The 19,887-nt window shown below is 46.9% G+C and overlaps 1 protein-coding gene across 6 annotated transcripts in view; it reads right to left on the bottom strand.

Moving 5' to 3' along the window:
* The window catches only part of UNKL (unk like zinc finger), a 151,340-nt gene extending 138,129 nt beyond the window's left edge, over window positions 1-13,211 (bottom strand). Inside the window, exons 1-4 of one of the 6 annotated variants that reach the window (XM_075899984.1) lie at window positions 13,016-13,211; window positions 12,444-12,524; window positions 11,520-11,729; window positions 7,384-7,560 (exon numbers count right to left, since the gene is read on the bottom strand). In XM_075899984.1, the coding sequence (XP_075756099.1) occupies window positions 7,384-7,560; window positions 11,520-11,729; window positions 12,444-12,524; window positions 13,016-13,095 (548 nt within the window). In that variant the 5' untranslated portion in view covers window positions 13,096-13,211. Of the gene's footprint in view, window positions 1-6,797; window positions 7,358-7,383; window positions 7,561-11,519; window positions 11,730-12,443; window positions 12,525-13,015 lie in introns of those variants that run through there. The other 5 variants (XM_075899982.1, XM_075899985.1, XM_075899990.1 and 2 more) reach the window with 5 other exon arrangements.
* Window positions 13,212-19,887: the final 6,676 nt, after the last annotated feature.

The following is a 19,887-nucleotide window of genomic DNA, read 5'->3' as shown; positions in this document are numbered from 1 at the left end:
TTGGGTGTTTGATGAAGTGGGTGTTACCCACAAAAACTCATGCTTCTATGTATATTGTGGCTGGTTAGGGCTAAGTCCCTGGATCCTGCGCTTCCTGGCAGGTTTTTTTGTGTGCCTCAGAGGCTCACAGAGTCCCAATCACTGCCACAAAGGCAAGGGTACCCCACTATCAGAACCCTTTTCATCATAGGAAAGTCCAAGGCATGGGAGATCAGACCCTCTGTTAGTCCACAGGGCCTCCCCTGTTTTATTGCTGGCAGCCCACCAGCCGGGAGGAGGGTTGGGGGAAACCTGGTCCCACCCTGGGTTCTGGACCAGGGCCCTATGGGGAAGGGGGGGGGGGGGGAGATCTGAGTGGGTCACGAGGCTTGGCTCTTGCCTCACTGAACAGCAGCCTCTCCCTGGGCCGCTTTCCTAACCCTTCCTGAGCACCTCCTCCCAATGCCTTGGGTCAGGATTCATTGCAGGCTGCCTAGGGTCAGCCTCTTGTGCTGGGCTGCTCTGTTCTCCTTCACTTCTCCTCTGGTCTGTCCCTCCACTCCTTCCCCCTGTCTTGCCTGACAGAGGGTTATTTATAGGGCACCCATCAGCCTTAACTGGCCTCAGGTGTTCTGATTAGCCTTCCCTTCAGGCTGATGACAGATGGGCTTCAGGTGTTGAACTGGCTGGGCAGCAGTCTCTGGCAGCCTATACTGACTGGGAACATAAAACTGCACACCCAGCTCCCTGCATATTTGCCTTCCATTAGACTTCTGCAGCCCCCTGCTCTCAGGCTGCCACAATATATAGATGTTAGTCTCTAAGTTGCCATAGCACTACTCTTATTTACTCAATTATTCAATTTAGCACTTGCAATTTGCGTCAAGCTCCATTTGGAAGGAAATTCAAATAAAATAGAAAATAAAAAATGGTTCCTCAACCTTTGGAAACTTGCTCTGCAAGATGTGTTACTCATCTCTATTCCAATTAGGTGTGCATGTGCTGTGTACATGACTGTCAGAAAAAAAATGTCCTAGTTGCTGCCCGTCAGGTTGGCTGTGAAGCCCCCTAGAGTGGTGCCAGTGCCATGCCCTGTATGTGAATCTGCTGACCCAATCACCCATCAGTTCCTTCTTGCCAGCGAAGGAAAGATGGGTAGGAATAGACGTGAGCCACACATCTCGAACAACAGATACAAAGGAGAGAAACAGTTTTTTTTTTTCTTCGAGTGCTTGCTCATATGTATTCAAATTAGGTGATTCACAAGCCTATACCCTGGAAGAGGGATCGGAGTCAGTCTGACTTGAGAACCGCAGTACCAAAAGCCACGTCCTGCCGTGATTGTTGCATGATAGCATAGTGTAATGTGAAGATATGTACCAAAGACCAAGCTGCAACTCTGCAGATTTCCTGGAGGGATATATAAGCCAGCGGGTGCTCTTGTACATTTCAAAGATTGAAATACCACCTGGATCCCGGGGGTCAGCGGGGACTCAGAGTCCCCTGCTTACCCGGGCTCCATGCAGGTGCTTTCACTGTAAAATGTACAAGAGCCTGAGCAGGAGTGTACTCAGAATCCCCTGCTGGCCCCAGGCTCTATGCTGTGCTTCCTCTTTGAAATGTACAAGAATCCCAGCAGGGGCTCTTGTATATTTCAAAGCAGAAGCCCTGGCGTGGAGCCATGGGTCAGCAGAGGACTCCCTGCTGGCCCCAGGCTCCATGCAGCACTTCCTCTTTGAAATGTACAAGAGCCCCTGTGGAGCCTGGGACCAGCAGGGAGTCCTCTGCTGACCCGTGGCTCCACGCCAGGGCTTCTGCTTTGAAATATACAAGAGCCCCTGCTGGGATTCTTGTACATTTCAAAGAGGAAGCACAGCATAGAGCCTGGGGCCAGCAGGGGATTCTGAGTACACTCCTGCTCAGGCTCTTGTACATTTTACAGTGAAAGCACCTGCATGGAGCCCGGGTAAGCAGGGGACTCCCTGCTGGACCTGGTCTCCATGCAGTGTTTCTATCTTTGAAGTGCACAAGATCCCCTGTTGGGGCTCTTGTACATTTCAAAAGCAGAACACACGCTAGTCCTTATCGATTAATCGAATAGTCGATGGAAATCCCATCAACTATTTGATTAATTAATCAATATTTAACACCCCTAGTTGCCACACCATGCTGCTCCAAAGATGCCAGGTAATCAAGCACCTGTGGCACAGCAGCAGAAAGAGGGTGCAAGCCATACTGGAAGTCCCCACAGACAGAGACTGCTCTGGCATCCCACCTGCACCACCTTGGCTGCTGCTTGGGAGGGGAAGGCAGGCAGCTCCACACAGCCAATGTTCATAGGGAGCCGGCTTTTATGCTGGTACCCCCGAGCATCAGCTCCCACCTCCCTTCCCCCTACTGCCTCTGTGGGAGGCAGCAAGAGGGGGGCAGGCGACTCTGCAGAGCTGGCACATCTGCAGAGATGGCTCCCCATGAGCACTGGCTCCTGCCTTCCCCTACTCTCCCACACTGCTGCCTTTGATACAGAGGCAGCAGCATGGGTAGGGGAGGGCAGCTGACTTTGCAGGAGACAATATGCACAGGAATTTAGCTTGAAAGCTGGATTCCCGCGTGTATCAGCTCCCGCCTGCACCCCTCACCCTCTGATGGAGAGGCAGCAGCATGGGAGTGAGGGGGCAAGTGGGCTGTACAGGAACCGGTGCGAGCAGGGAATCTGGCTTGAAAGAGGCAGCAAGGGGGGGGTGAAGGGGAGGGTTGGTTTAACTCATAAAACCAGGCTTATCGGTTAATCATTTAAATGACTATATGCTAATATTCCTACTCTGTGGGATTCAACCACAGAGCCGCCATTCACCAGGAGATGGAGTGAGCCCAGGTCTGAGTGATGCAGACACCTGTGGTTCTGCATGATGAGGTCTTGCAGTAGCAGAAGTGGAACCTGCGGTTTCACCAAGAATTCCAGAACCATGGGGAACAAATGCTGATGGGCCCAGGCCGGGGCTTTCCAGATTATTTCTGCGGAGCTTGAGAAGCACCTTGTGGTCCAACGTGAATGTGGATAAAGCATATAGCAGACCAGTGTGCCACAGAATCAGGAATGCATCCACCATCGACCCGGGGCTGAGACTCTGGAATGAGCAGAAGTAATAACGTTTCTGGTTCTCCTGAGTCACGAAGAGGTCTAACGAGGGAAACTCCCACCACTGCAAGATGTTATGGAGGCCGGTCGGTCACAGCTGCCAAGTGTAGGCCTCAGGGAGGTAGGATCTATGCACAAGTCCCACGAGTGAAGGGCTTCCCAGCACAGAGGGGAGGATCAAGCGCCACCCTGTTTATGTAATAAACGAATGTGAGGAAAGAAAGCCAGACATACCAGGTGAACCACATTAATGTGAAGAGCTAGCTCCTCCCATGTCCACATGGTTTGCATGCTAAGGTTCCCCAGAGGTGCCTTGCCAACTCAAAGTAGATGTGTCTGTGACCAGTGACATCATGGCGTGCAGAGCATGGAACGGAATACTGGCTGGTACCAATTCAGGATCCAGCCATCACTAGAGGGCGGGAGTCACATGTTGAGGAACCGTGACCACCATGTCAAGATTGTCACACTTTGGACAATACACACGGCGATGAGCCAGGATTGGAGAGGCCTCAGGTGAAATCTTGAGAACAGGACCACATATGTGCATGCTTCCATGTGACCCTGAAGCTTGAGGCACGTTCTGGCTGTGTTGACTGCAAGTTGGCAAGGAACTGCAGCATCTGGGTCACTGATGCGAAGTGATGCTCTGAAAGGATTGCCAGCATGTTGGTGGCATCAAGCACTGCTCTGATACCCTCAGATACCTATTCAAAGGATCAAGTTTATGTCTACACTACCCTCCTAATTCGAACTAGGAGGGTAATGTAGGCATACCGCACTTGCAAATGAAGCCCGGGATTTGAATTTCCCGGGCTTCATTTGCATGAAGCCGGACGGCACCATTTTTAAATGCCGGCAGTTCGAACCCCGTGCCGCGCGGCTACACGCGGCACGGAGTAGCTAGTTCGGATTAGGCTTCCTAATCCGAACTAGCTGTACTCCTCATTCCACGAGTACAGCTAGTTCGGATTAGGAAGCTTAATCCGAACTAGCTACTCCGTGCCGCGTGTAGCCGTGCGGCACGGGGTTCGAACTGCCGGCATTTAAAAATGGCGCCGGCCGGCTTCATGCAAATGAAGCCCGGGAAATTCAAATCCCGGGCTTCATTTGCAAGTGCGGTATGCCTACATTACCCTCCTAGTTCGAATTAGGAGGGTAGTGTAGACATACCCAGAGTCAACTGTGCAGGACGGAGCCCAAACAAAGATGATACAGAGTGAAGTCTATGGTGAAGGTGATGTAACTTTCCAGCTAGTGGCGTGAACAATCCTGCAGGAGCCAGTCATTGATATAGGGAAAGACCTGAATTCCCTGCCATTATAGGAAAGTCCCTGCTACTGCCATGCACTTGGTAAACACTCTGAGTGCCATCGCATGTCCAAAGGGAAGAGCAATACACTGGAAATGATGGTTGCCCATCAGGAAATGGAAGTAGGGTCAGTGCAAAGATGTGATGATAACTTAGAAATATGTTCAGAAGCTTCAGGGGGTAGCCAAGTTAGCCGTAGAATCCTAAAACCATAGAGCTGGAAGAGACCTTAGAAGGCCATCAAGTCCAGCCCCTTGCCCTAGGCAGGATCAAATCACAATTACATCAACCCAGCCAGGGCTTTGTCAAGCCGAGACTTAAAAATCTCTAGGGATGGAGACTCCACTACTTCCCTAGGTAACCCATACCAGTGCTTCACCACCCTTCTAGTGAAATAGTTTTTCCTAATATCCAACCTAGACCTCTCCCACCGCAACTTGAGACCATTGCTCCTTGTTCTGCCATCTGTCACTACTGAGAACAGCCTCTCTCCAGCCTCTTTGGAACCTCCCTTCAGGAAGCTGAAGGCTGCTATCAAATCCCCCCTCACTCTTCTCTTCTGCAGACTAAATAGACTCAAATCCCTCAGCCTCTCCTCGTAGGTCATATATTCCAGCCCCCTAACCGTTTTGGTTGCCCTCCGCTGGACCCTCTCCAATGCATCCACATCCTTCTTGTAATTGGGGGCCCAGAACTGGACACAATACTTCAGATAGTCTGTACAGGATACACTTTAAAAACAACTGGAGTCATCTGAAGAAGTGGGCTGTGCACACAAAAGCTCATGATACCATCTACACGTTTTGTTAGTCTATAAAGTGCTACCAGACCAGTGTTGTTTTTTAAGTTTAGAAATATGTATCCTTCAGATCGAGGCCAATATAACAATCTCCTGGATCCAGGGAGAGGATGATGGACCTCACGGACACCATCCTGAACTTGTGGTTGACCACAAATTTATTGAGCTCCCTTAAGCCCAGGATGGGCCAAAGCTCCCCTTTTGCCTTGGGGACAAGGAAGTAAAGGGAACTGAAATTCCTGCCTCTGAATCCCTGAGAAACCTTCTCCACCACCCCAGGCTGAGAAGCATCTGAACCTCCTACATCAGGAGTTACTCACGAGAAGGGTCTCTGAAGAGGGATGAGGGATGGGGTGGTGGAAGGGCAAGGAGTTGCTCATGAGAAGGCTCCATGAAGAGGGATGGGTGGAGGGGTGCATTGGTGGAAGGGCATCTGAACCTCGTGCATCAGGAGTTGCTCATGAGAAGGGTCCCTGTGGAGGGATGGGGTGGTTGAATAGCCCCTTCTTCACTGTCCTGAAGACTCAATAGTCTAAGGTGATTCCAGACCAGGCACAGTGGAAATAGAATAGTCTGTCTCAGAAGTGGAAAGAATCTGGCTGCATCAGTAATTCAGCCTTGAGCACACCTTCAAAAGACCAGCTTGGATCCAGAGGGAGGCTTGGACTGGCTCTGGTTGTTACCGGACTGTGATCCAAATGGCTTGCGACAGAAGTAGCAAAGTCACTGACATGAAAAAATCGGTTCTAGGCAGTGTTCCCTGTAAGTACTTAGGCAGCCACCCAGGAGAGATTCAGGTGCTGCTCAGCTGATTAGTACAGCGCCCACAGACACCCAAAGCCAATAGCATGTTTTTCTATTTGTGATGCACATCTGCATTTTCCTTGGTGCACGTAACAAAATTTATGCTACCCATGGTTGGAAAAAATTAGAGAGAACATTGGTCCTGAGTGTGGACGGGAAGGGCCTTGGCGGAGGTGGAGGCTTAAAAGTCTTCATTTGGTTAGCTGAAATGTTCATACCAAAGATTTCATGGTATTAGATGAGTCTTTGAGGCTGTGGAGGCAAGAGTTGGTTTTGTCTGCAAAATGGACCAGCCCATTGAAGGAAAAGTCCTAGATCTGTGGAGTTCAACCAGTTCTGAAGCAGTAGGCACTATAGCAAACTAGCAATACTCAACCAGCCAAAGAGCCACACTGGAGGTCAACTGCACATTGATGTGAAGAGATAGCTTTGGCCAAATAGCCATCTGTGGCTGGTGGCTAGCACGTTGGACACCACAATCCCAGATGGTCTGCTGCACCTCCAGGGGAAGGTCCAAAGACTGGAGGAGCCACTAGCCTGATAGGAATACCAGAGGCCAAAACCCATGCCATTGAGTCCCCAACACACGAGGAGTGCTAGATGCAGATGCAGGAGCCTACTTTGCCAACCTGGGTGATGGCTGCAAACTCAATACAGGAGTCCTAGGGAAGCTGGTCCTGGAATTTGAGGAAGACAGACAAGGCATTAAAGTTGTAATGGCTCAGGATAACCTTCTGGTTGGCAATACGAAGAAGCAAACCCACCTGTAGAGAAAACCTTACAGCTGAAAAGATCAAGATGCTTAGCATCCTTAGATTTAGGGGCCAAGATGGCCGTAACACTCCTTTTCATTAACTGCTTCCACTCCAGATGCCAGCAACCTCTGCCATGAGAGCTCTCTGGTCTACCAACATCTGTGATCTTGCCAGACCACATGTGCCCAGACCAAAGAGGTTCAACCTGTACTAAAGAGGCAAAATATCATGAACTCAACATGAGAAATAGGAAAACAGTATCAAAACGGCCATTTTTGTGATTTCAAGCAGCAGATATAATACAGCATCATGGCAAAAAGGTAAATTAGCTAGCCTTGTGCGGTCTGAAGTGAGTTAAATACAGGTCCCTTCATATGTGGATATGTTACTTGCTGCTCTAAATATGTTAATATTTTAATTTCCCGTTATATTTATATGTGCAATCTTAATATTGCATTAATATAGGTTTTTATAGTGATAATCTCAGAAAGTTAATTGTACGTGGAGATAGAAATGGTTAATATCTATAGGTGGAATGTTATAGGACAATGGTCTCCTGAAAAGGGAGGACTGAAAGTTAAAAATAAAAGGATACCTTATATCATATACTGGTGGTCTAAGGTCATGAGGACCATGAGCAAAGGCACAATGTAGTCCATTCTTCACACAGTGGCCCCGAGCATCTGTTTCATGAATGCATGTTCCAGTCTTGTAATATCTGAGATGATATTTCCTTTCTGTATCCCCTGTTGTTCGATGCAGATAAGGACAACTACATAATAGAAGGAAACAATTATGGAGCACCACAGTGTTGTGCTTAAAGGATTGTGTTTTAACTACCAACCAAACAATTTTGTGTCCCCTTCCTCCTTGTAAATCTTACTTGAGACATTTTGGGAGTGCAATTCAGACCTGTGAGAAGTTGTCTCACCTCTGCCCTATAACCCTGGATGTCATAAATGCTCTGTAGACAAGCATGCAATTTCCTAAGCATGAGTGGACTAGTTCAGTGCTCTGCTCCCAGCTGTGCCTATAACAGCTTAACAATGGTCTCTACCAGTCTTGGTTACTACTTCCAGGGTAACACCCAACCCACTCACAGACCAGAATGCCCCAAAACTGTTTGCTCTGAAGTGTCCAATCCTTTACTGGAACACTGAGAGAAATAAGAAGATTTGTTACTTCCTTAAAAAGACAAAAGAACATTACTTTATTTGGAGTAAATTACTTCAGTTCACATTTAGCACTGAGTTAGTTTAGATCAGAGTTTCCTCACACTTTGTGTCTTGGTAACTCTCTTTGGGCTTAAAAAAAATTGTCATCTCCTCCCTCCCCCCAGTTAACCAGGTAAACATGCCAGTAAGACAATGTTTACCAGGCAAATGGTTATCTCTTTACATTCCTATCAGAGACAGAGCACACCAAATAATCTCTGCTTTAAGTTTCTGTGTGGTCATTCCTCTCAAATACACATACACCCCTCTCGGTCAAAAGCCTCTGGCCAACTTCCAGTGATGTAAATCAAAGGCTGCGTTCACACCTATCAATCTCAATGGGGTTTTAAGTCAATCCATAACCAGGTTTCACCAAAATCATAACAATGTAGTATGAATAAATGTGTTATATCTATGCAATACTATGCACAGCAGCAGGGGTCAAACCCAAGGCATTCAGTACCAAAGGCAAATGCTTCTATCATTTGAAATAAAAGGAGCACATTTACAACTGTCAGTAAGAAGTAGGCTCTTATAATACCGCACCTCACTTATTATATATCCACTAAGCAGGAACATAAAAATCAAATTACACACACAAAGAAAGCTGCAACTGCTATTGACTTTCCACGTTTCCTGAATTATGTACAAAAATCCCTATTTTGTTACATAAGTGTAAGGTTTTGCTTAAGCGTAAGCCGATATGACATAGCTTTAAACAAGATCTGTATTTTATTTTACATGGCAGATATTAAGCTATCACCTACTTACAAGGTTGCAATCTAATAAACTAAGCAATTTAGACATTACATTTGCAGTACAAATTAGTACACATACTGTGAAATACTGACAAAACCTATGACTACAAAAGCTTAGCACAGTAACTGCTACAGAAAGGAATATGTCATCTCTAAATTTTCATATTCTAACAACTCAAGCAATATTATAACAAATGTTTCAAAAAGATTTTTTCTTCTGACCTGAAAGTAAGAAAAAGAAATTCCAGTGTCAAAGACAATTTAAAAGCTTCTTCTTTTTTTTTTTTTAAGTGTCTGAAGACAACAACTTTAAATGTGTTTGCCTGTTACATTCAATACAGATCTAAGAAACTGATTAAATCTTCTAATGGACATTGAAAACATAGTAGTATTTTATTAAATAGTATTTTCTACAGATGATGCTGAAACTAGGAACCTAAATTCATATTATGCCTAAATATAAATTTTAAATGTCTAAAGATAGGCATCAACATTTGAAAAAAGTGCTGGTGTAACTGTTTAAGTTACAGACACATGCACATTTCAATATTGCATTGAAATACTGAGGTCCTTATTACACCCATTTTGAGGTACAATAAACTTGGTTTCTCTATTTTAAAAAAGGAGACAATTAAATGCAAAATTTTATATTAGACACTGTTGAACTATTAAACTTACAAATCCTCAGACAATTCAACCCTATAACACAAAAACCATCCGTATCATTTCAGACCAATGGTCCAGCTAGCCTAGTAACCTGTCTCTGACAGTAGCCAATGCCAGATGGTTTAGAGGGAATAAGTGATCCATCCTCTATCATCCAGTCCCAGCTATGGCAGTTTGAACTTCAGGGAAACCCAGAATACAAGTTTGCATTCCCTGATGGCAGCAAAGCCACCTCCCCGGGAACAGGACCAGTACGGGATGCTGCCAATCCCACTCCCGGAAAGGAGGCACTGCTGCCAAGACCATTCCCAAGGAGGTAGCTTTGCTGGGAAGCCAGCATGTAATCTGCAGTTGGGGAAGGAAGAGGAGGGAGGGCTGCCAAAGATAGGGGCTGCTCCAGTGGGCCGGAGCAGCCCCCTACCCAGGGCAGGTGGGGAGCTGCTCCAGCTCAGTTGAGGCTTGCTAGTGAACCTTTAACAACCCTCCTGTAAGCACACACCTAAGTTTAAGAATACCCATAGTCAGATCCTACTGATAGGCATAGCTAAAAAGAACTTCATCCCTCAAAATAAAACTGACACCAAGAAATGAAGGACATGGATTAAAAGATATACAATTACAAGGTTTGCTTAAACTAAACAATGTTACATCCTCACTGTTCAATTTTTTTAAAAACTGTGAGAAAATTGTTTCTATGTTAACTGAAATTGTCCAAATACAAGCACTACTTAGACTACCTCATATATCATGAAATTAATCATTGCATATTAGGGATGTAATAGTGTAATCGATTAAGCGATAAGCAAAAGCTTCTAGGTTAATGCTATATACTACACGCATTTCCCTCCCCTCAAGCCCTTGCCAGTAAATGTTTTAGCAGGCTAGTCAGCAGCCTGGCTCAGTCCTGGCTCATGATGGGTCCAGGACCTACCCCAAGTACAGAAAGCTGCAGTAAGAGAAATCTAGAGTTGCTTGTTGCCACTATCATTTTATTTTATATTACAAAATTCATGCCTCTTATTTTGGAACATCATGCTCACAGACCATAATGATGATATCATAAGTCTATTGCCTATTTTATTTCAGCATCACTCAGCTTTTCCAAAGGAACCCCATCCTATACTTGTTTTCAACGGGGCTTACTCCACAATTACGTGCAGTCTAAATACAATCGGTCTTAGCTGCTTTGGTAACTTAGAACCAGATCTGCATCAAAATGACAATGCGAGTGGGGAAGATGAGAGCTAGTTGTATAAGTTTTAAGGGCACAGTAAATGTAGCGTTCTGAGGACTTCTCTTATTAGAGTTAATAACATTTAAAAATTTAAAAAAATTAAGGACAGCTGCTGGCAGCAACTCAGGAGATTGCTGCAATAGCAAATCTGACACATTTGTGTAACATTTAAGAATTAGCTTAATAAAATATAAGTGCTATTGTGCCTTTGTGTATGATTCAGTTCTTACCATTCCTAATGTACTGCTGCTACATCTGCAGCTTGACACAGATATAAAGTATTATGTACTATTTCCTAAATTAATAAAAAATCAAGTTATCTACAAAACTTACACAAAGTACACCCTCTTCGATGTTGTAAAATACAGTAGTCAGGTATAAATTAACATGTTTTAGAGATCAGATTTGCACCACTGTTGGAGGAAATGTGAAGTAGTATCAGTGGGAAACTTGATTTAAATCAATGTTTTCTGGGGTTTTTTTTATTTTATTTTATTTTTGTGTGTGTGATTTAAATTAATCCTCCTTGGATTAAATAGTGGGGAAAAGCTTCCTAAATATAAGAATAACAAGACTGCCTAGGGAGGTTGTGGAAGTGCCTTCAGTTGAGACTTTCAAAAGGAGGTTGGATAATAGTCTGTCTTGGATGGTTTAAGAACAACAAAACCCACACTTAGACTGCAAAACCTTTGCCTCTTTCTAAATCCATAATTCTATGCTGGTCAAAATATCTGAGCAATCACTTAGGGACATCTCTCAAAATCAACAATAATTTTCATTCTAACCAAAAGAACATATTTGTACATAAAGTCACTGATAATGTTGCAAAAGCCAAATGGATTGTGGGGAAAAAACTTACTCATCTCCATCTGGACAGATGCCTGTGGTCTCATCATATTTTGTACAATAAACATCTGGACTGTAGTTAAAAGTCCCATCACGCCTTCGAATGGGTCTACGTCGACGCTGATTTAGGAAATGCCAATGAAAACAGGTAAATGGTCTGTGCTGGGTACACTTGTGCTGCAAGAATAGGGGGCACTGCTCTGTCCTAAATTCCTTTAGATACCTAAAAAAATTAAACTGTGTTACAAGTTCATCTTATCGGAGGCACATTTATTACAGCATTAACAAGGCTCTTGATTAATTCAATAGGTATAGCCCATGAGACAGTATACAAATGTATCCTTTGTAAAATTATATTCTCTATTCTTTACTCTTTAGCTACAAATTAAATGTGACCATTTCTAATTAAAATGCATTATTTCTGAAGCTCACAATGTAACTGCTGCAAATTATACTATGTTGCACACCTAAGATAATAATGTTTATAAAAGAATATAAGAACAGCCATTCTGGGTCAGACCAAAGGTCCATCTAGCCCAATATCCTGTCTGCTGACAGTGGCCAATACCAGAGGCCCCAGAGGAAGGGATCACAACAGGTAATCCTCAGGTGATCCCTCTGCTCTCACACACCTTCAGAGAAACAGAGGCTAGGGACACACACCATTCCTACCATCCTGGCTAACAGCCATTGATGGACTTAGCTACATAGATTCATAGAGGTTCTTTTTTGAACCCTATTAAGGTTCTAGTCTTCACCGCATCCTCTAGCAAGGAGTACCACAGGCTGACTGTGCAGTGAGTGAAGAAAAACTTCCTTTTGTTTTAAACCTGCTGCCTATTATATCAAATATTACAGCCAAATTTCTTATCTACAGAAAGATTGGTTTTGTGTTAGAAAGGCTCCTTAATTCCAATAACTCAAAACACAGACTCACATTGCATAGAAGTCTATCATAGGTACACAGACATGAGCGATGGGGGAGAGACTGCATTTCCCTTCACACTGGTACAGTAGTCTGCAGGGCACACGTGGGAGAGGGAAGGTGGGTAGAAGTGAACAGGGAAAACATAGGAAATGAAGAAGAGGAAGGTTAATTACCCCAGGGAGGAGAAAATGCAGGCAAGAGTGATGGAAAAGAAACAGTCACTAGGGAAGGTCCCGGGCGGGTGGAGGAGCTTGGCTCTCGGGCAGGGTAACTCGGCCAATGGCTGAGGTCTGGCGGGGGGTTACCTGCAGCTCTTTCATTGCTCCCCTCGGCCCGGCAGGAAGCGGCTGCGGGTAACTCGGGGAGGGCGAGGGGCGTTCAGGGCACGTTCTCTGGGGCCCCGGGCTACATGTTCAGCCGCTGAGCGCGCGGCGGGGCGGGGCGGGGAGGCTCCGGGCAGGCCGCGTCAGGGGCGCTCGGGCCGAGGCCGCAGGCCCGGGGCGAGGCCACGCCGCTACCTCAGGGCCTAGGGCGCCCGCCCGGCGCGGGGCCAGGCCTGGGGCCCGGGGGCCGGTACCTACGTGTAGTGCGTCGGCTGCTCGGTCTGCGGGGACCCCCCGGAGCCGCCGCCTCGACAAGCCGCTTTCGAAACCGACGGCATCTTGCCCAGCGGCGCCACCGCGCAGGCGCCTGCCAGGCCGGAGCCGCCTCCCCTCGCCCCGCCCGCTGCGGAGCCGGGAGACGAGCCGCTCCCTGCTGGCGGGAGCCCCAGGCCGCGGGGGGTCGGGGCCTGCCGGCCGGGGGAGGCGTCTTGCTCGGCCGCGTTCTCTGCAGAGCCCCGCTACAGGCTTCCTAGCCGTTCGCACGAGGGGTGCAATCCCGACAAGGAGCGCTAGGCCCGCACCGTCCGGGGCCTGCCCTGCTGCAGTGCCAGTGTGCTAGGTAGGCAGCTTGGTTCCGTTCCGTCACACTGGCTGTGGGAGCCCAGGCACCCCCCTCCGGCAGGGGCTGCTGCCATCCTGTGAGTGGAGGTGGTTTTTAAACTGGCTGCCCTTACAGACCAGCTCCCGCCTGGCACCCTGCACTTCTGCCTCTGATACAGAGGCAGCAGCCCAGAATGTCAGGGAGGTTCCTCAGAAGTGGGGCCAGTATAACAATACACATTTTCTTTGCGCTAAAATGACAATTGAATAGATGACTCAATTTTAATTTTGTTTGCAAATATTTTAATAAACTCTAATCATAATAGTCATGACTTTTTTTCCAATGCAAAACAAAAATAATTATTTAAAAACCCTTCACCCAGCATATTCTGGTGTAAAAAGTAATGCATTCAGCTAATTGAAAATGGAGGATTCTTCATGCAATATTTGGTATTTGGGCACTCAGATACCACCTCTTTCCATGGACAGGAGCTGCTCCAGCAGCAACCTCAGTCCACAGTGAACCTGGGCCCACCCCAGGAAGGGGCTGCTGCCATAAAGCAGCCTCTATCCATGGTGAGCCAGGGTTTGCTGTTCACAGTAGCCTCCCCTGCCCTCTCCCCCCATGCTAAGGAGCCAGTGCTAGGGGAAAATGAGCTTTTAAGTTTGCTAGCACCAGCTCCTGCTCCCCCTCTTGCTGCCTGATACAGAGGCAGCAGGCGGGGGGGGGGGGGCAATGCTAGTATTCAACTAGATTAGCCAATAAGCCTAGGCTTATAGGCCTGGCCCATGCTGCTTCCCACGTCTCCCCTTGGCTGCAAAAGATGAAATGGAGCCAATGGGAGCCATGAGGCTCCGTGGCCACTGCGCCAGTAAATAAAATGGGGCGGCCAGTTAATGTGTTTGAGAGTGATTCCACAGAACACTTTCAGAAATACTGGTCTAGACCATCCTTGATAAATGTCTATCTAACCTCTCTTAAACATCTCTAGCAATGGAGATTCCACAACCTCTGTAGGTAATTTATTGAAGTATTGAACCATCTTGACAGGTAGGAAGTTTTTCCTAACACCCAACCTAAACATCCCTTGCTGCAATTTAAGCCCATTGCTTCTTATTCTAGCCTCGGAGGCCAAGGAGAACAATTTTTCTCCCTCCTCCTTGTGATACCCTTTTAGATACCTGAAGACTGCTATCATAGCCCCTCTGTGTCTTCTCCTTTCCCAACTAAACAAACCCAGTTCTTTCAGTCTTCATTGATAGGTCATGTTCTCTAGACCTTTAATCATGTTTATTGCTCTTCTCTGGACCTCCTCCAAATCTTTCTTGAAATGTGGTGCCCAGAACTGGACACAATACTCCAATGGAGGCCTAATCAGTACAGCGTAGACCCGAAGAATGATTTCACATCTTGCTCAAAACACTCTTGTTAATGCATCCCAGAATCATGTTTGCTTTTTTTGCAACAGTGTCACACTGTTGACTCATATTTAGCTTGTGGTCCCCTATAACCTCTAGATCCCTTTCTGCAGTACTCCTTCCTAGACAGTCACTTCCCATTCTGTGAGAGACTCATTGTTCCTTCCTAAGTGGAGTACTTTGCATTTGTCCTTATTAAACTTCATCCTATTTACCTCAGGCCGTTTCTCTAGTTTGTCCAGATCATTTTGAATTATAACCTATCCTCCAAAGCAGTTGTAACTCCTCCCAGCTTCATATCATTGTCGACAGTTCTCTGAAAACATCCACTCAGTGTGCAGCAGCAGTCAAGAAAGCAAACAGAATGTTAGGAATCTTTAAAAAAAAGGATAGAGAATAAGACAAAATATCTTATTGCCTCTATATAAAACCATGATACGCTCACATCTTGAATACTGCCTACAGATGTGGTCATCTCAGCTCAAAAAAGATACATTGGCATTGGAAGAGGTTCAAAAAAGAGCAACAAAAATGATTAGGGGTTTAGAACAGGTCCTATATAAAGAGAGCTTAAAAAGACTTGGGACTTTTCAGCTTAGAAAAGAGGAGAGTAAGGGGTGGGGGGATAGGATAGAGGTCTATCAAATCATAACTGGTGTGGAAAAAGTGAATAAGGAAAAGATATTTATTTATTCCTGCAATTAGGAACTAGGGGCCATCAAATGAAATTAATAGGCAGCAGTTTTAAAACAAAATAAAGTTTTTCCTTCAGTCCGTGCAGCCAACCTCTGGAAGTCCTTGCCAGAGGATATGGTGAAGAGTAGGACTTTAACAGGGTTCAAAATGAGCTAGACAGATTCTTGGAGGTTAGGTCCATCAATGGCTATTAGCCAGGATGGGTAGGAATGGTCTCCCTAGACCCATGGTCACCAACAGGTCGATTGCGATCAACTGGTCCGGAATTGCGCTAGCTGCTCTGCCGGGTGTACTGCAGGAGGGAACATCAGCTCCCTGCACCGTACAGGAGGGGTGAGTCAGCCCCGGGGGAGGCACGCGCAGGGGGGGGGGGGTCGGCCCCGGGGCTTCCCTGCGCCGGGGGAGGGGAGTCGGACCCTGGGGCAGGCGCACACTGGTTTCCCTCGGGGGGGGGGGGGAAGACATGGAATCCTGGGAGGAGGAAGATGCAGGGGACTCTCTGCCTTCACTGGCACGCTACTCCCCAGCTACAGAACTCTGTCCCCACTCCCCTGTCCCCAGCCACAGAACTCTGTCCCCACTGGCACCCTGTCCCCAGCTGCAGAAACCTGTTCCCACTGACACTCTGTCCCCTGCTGCAGAACCCTCTTCCCTGCCCCCAGCCCCAGAACTCCCTCCCCACAAAATGTATAATTAGAAATGCTTCATTTTAGATTTAAATAGCATGTATAAAAAACAGACCATTTATTTCATAACTATAAACACGTGATTTTAATTTTATATATCGCATAATTTAAAAATAAACTGTTTATCAGAGTGTGTAAGTAAGGGCTGGGGATAGCAAGTGATGGACAGGATAGAGAGGGCAGGGCTTCAAGGAAGGGGGGGGATGGTAGATCTTTGCCTGTTCTGAGATTTAAAAAGTGATCTTGGGTGTAAAAACGTTGGAGACCCCTGCCCTAGACTGTTTCTCTGGAGGTGGGTGACAATAGAGGGATCACGTGAGGACTAGCTGTTGTGTTCTCTCCCTCTGGGGCATCTGGTATTGGCCACTTATAATCAGACAGGATACTGGGCTAGACGGATTGTTGGTCTGACCCAGTATGGCTGTTCTTACGTTCTTAAGACTTCATAAAATAGTCCCTAAGTAAGGTAAAGATAATGTCTTTGTACCACAATAGATCTCTCCCATTTTACTTGTTTGCCCTGTTGAATGAATAAGGTGTGGAAGGCAAGCACCTTCAGACAGTGGCACTGGCTGGAGAGGGGATGGAAGCCAGATCCAAGGACAATAAAACCTGTCAAGTGGGTTCACTGAAAGATCAGATATATGGAAAGCTTTGGGAGTCAGAGCAAGTGCCTGTTTTCGGAAGCATCCTCTCTGAAAATGAATGTGGCAGCATTAAGACAACACCCAGAAGGCACCATAGTCGACTAACAACATATGCATAGGACTCCCAGATTTTGCATATGTACATAATAGATTTGCCTGAGTGGGAAGCTACCATTAATTAAAGGTATCTTGCAGGAGGACCCTGGGTTTCATCTTGTCAGCATGGGAGTACCAATCCCGAATGGCAAAAGCCCAGCTCCACACCTCCCCCACTAACACCTGGGCAATGCAGTTAGGGAAGCAACTACTGATAACACGACGAAGGAGTGTGCTTGTGTGTGTGTGTAATATATGCATATTGTAAGTGTTGATTGCCATATGTATTACCAGGACTTGCCGAACCCAGCTCTTCTGGGCGAGTAGATTGCATTATTTGTTGAGCCCTGTGTATTACCATGTGGCATTTTGCCTTGTCCCCCCGAAAAGATCCCATGCAGTACATTAGTACAACATAAGCCCTCTGCCCCCTCTTCCCCACAAGTCTGTGTGGGGGTCGCAATTTTTTTTCTGGGAGAAGAGGGGTGTCAGTAGCCTCTTGTAGGGAACATTTTTCCTACATCTAAATTAGACCAACACCGTTTCTACCTGTTTCCCTACAACTAACAGCATTTTATATAGTGGCTATAAAGTTTACTTTACTGTTCAGTAAAACTGCGAGTAGAAACCTTAGAGAGGTTTGGCTGCATGATCAGGAAAACTATTTTGCATCCATTATGCATCTGAGTCACAGCTAAAAGATATTTTTTGCAACTGTAAAAGATAGCTTAATTTTGTTTTTAAATGAAAACAGATTCCAAAGAACTGTAGGGCTTCAGCTCCTTCTCTTGCTAGGAAAAGCTTTCTAGACAGCAGTGAAAAGTAGGATATGATTTTAAAACTTGAAAAATTAGGATTAATTTTGCAATTAAGATTCACCCTGGTGCTTGCTCTTCACAATTAAGAGGATTGCTTTTTCATTTTCATAAATGGAACTGGTCTGTTACATTAACTGTAAAAGGATCTTTCCTATTGACAACAAAGTTCATTTCTACCATAGTTTGGTTTAGCTCTGTAGTGTAGAAAACAGATTTATTGAACTCATTGACAGTGCATTAAAAGAGCCATATGGAAGACATTTCCACATGACCTAACACTAGGGGTGGGCAATAACTTTTCAACAAGGGCCACTTCAAAAATTTCTTAAGAGGTTGTGGGCCGCCGCACAAGGGGCAGGCATTTAAATAGCAGGAGTTGAAAGGGCTTGCGCCTCCCCAGCATCACATTAGTGGGATATGGGAGCTGTGAGCCCTTTCAATTCCTGCTGTTTAAAGGGCTTGCTGTTAGGGCTCTAGCATCCCCAGCAACGCACTTTCAACTGCTTCTATTTAAAGGGCTCGCACCTTTCCCTGTTGCCTGACAGTCATGGGAAAGGCACGAGTCCTTTGACTAAAAGCAGTTGAAAGGGCTCGTATATCCGTGGTAATTGACTAGCATGGGGCTAGGATCTGCGAACCCTTTTAACACCTTCTACTTAAAGGGCTCACAGCTCTGGCACTGTTAGTGCGTTGCCAGGGAGCCAAGATGCGTGAACCCTTTCAACTGCTTCTGTTTAAAGAGCATGCACCTTCCCCCAGCTGCCAGGTAACACGTTGCCCAACAGGCAAAGGAAGGTGCGAGCCCTTTAAATAGAAACAGTTAAAAGGGCTCATGTAGCTTCAGCTCCCAGACAACATGCTGGGGGCAGGACCTGGAATTGCCACGTGGGCCAAATCAAAGCCCTAGGCAGGTCAGATCCTGCCCACTAAGAGGCTTTTGCCCACCGCTGCCTAATACAAATAATAAAGTACAGAATACAAAGTTAACATTCAGCTTGACAGCAATAATTCATATGCTTATATGTAGCAATCTTAACCATGCTTTACAAAGTAATTCATTATCCAAGAGTTATTGTCACCTTTGGCACAATGTTTGTGTGGCCTTCTATTTTTTATACTGTAATACACTCAGAATCTTAGAAGTCGGATGATGGGGGGACAGATTGTCCAAAACAGAGATCCAGGTCTAACCAGATCACAGAACAGCATCAATATCCCACTGTTCACCTATTCAGCCTTCTGACTGTACCTAAGCACAAGTTAAAAGTCTGCTTGAATAACTCTGTTGCCAAGAGCTATAGGAGGGTTAGCAAGAATTTTACCAGTGAAGTCAAGGAAACAGGCTTGCAGAACAAAGATAGTGCCGGGTAGCGAAAAAGAAGTTTCCAGGGAGGCCAATGCGCATCAGCCCAGCTGGAATAGGGCCAGCTCCCCTCTCCAAGTTAAGAATTCTCATGTTCAGCTGGTGGAAGCATCTCGCTTTTGGAGCTCTCCGCTAACAGTTCTGGTACGTGCTCGCGAAAAAGGGTCCCCAGCTGCTTGTCAACTTCCGTCTCCTCCCTAAAGAAGCACCAGAGCACCAGCCCCATCCCCAGCAGGCTGACCGGCAGGACCCTCGCCCAGGGCCGCCGAAAGTTACTGCCCAGGGAGCGTTCCACAGGCCAGACCCGCGGACTGGCCTTGCTGGTGGAGAAGCGGATAGGCCCGGGGCTCTCCGGCTCCGCTGCGTCTTCGGGCCGCGGCTGCCGGCTGAGGCGTCGCACGGGCCAAGGGCGCGGCCTGCGCGGGGAGAAGAGACGCGACATGAAGCGAGTCACGGGCCCGACCCCCCACCCCCAGCGAGCACGCGCCGCCCCTCACCGCCAGCCCCACGCCACCGCGCGACTCATCCTGCTGCAGCGCCCGTCACGTCCGGCGCGCTCCCTCGTACTTCCGGTGCAGACAACAGTAGTGCGGCTGCCCAGAGACACGACACGTGACACCCCAGCCTCCCTGCGCCGTGATTCCTTCCAGTGCAGAGCCAGTTAGCTGCCTCTGCGGCTATTGAGCATGCGCACTCGCTCGCTGCCCTCGCTTGTCGGCGTCAGTGGGAAGGTCCGAGCTTGTGAGCGCCACCTGCAGGGTCCGACCGGCCAGGACCAGGGAGCCCCCTTCCCAGCAGGCCTCTC

The sequence above is a fragment of the Pelodiscus sinensis genome, chromosome 16 (genome assembly GCF_049634645.1).
Source record: "Pelodiscus sinensis isolate JC-2024 chromosome 16, ASM4963464v1, whole genome shotgun sequence".
Taxonomy (NCBI): Eukaryota; Metazoa; Chordata; order Testudines; family Trionychidae; genus Pelodiscus; species Pelodiscus sinensis.
The sequence above is the reverse complement of the archived record's forward strand: the minus strand, read 5'-3'. Positions and strand labels throughout refer to the sequence as shown.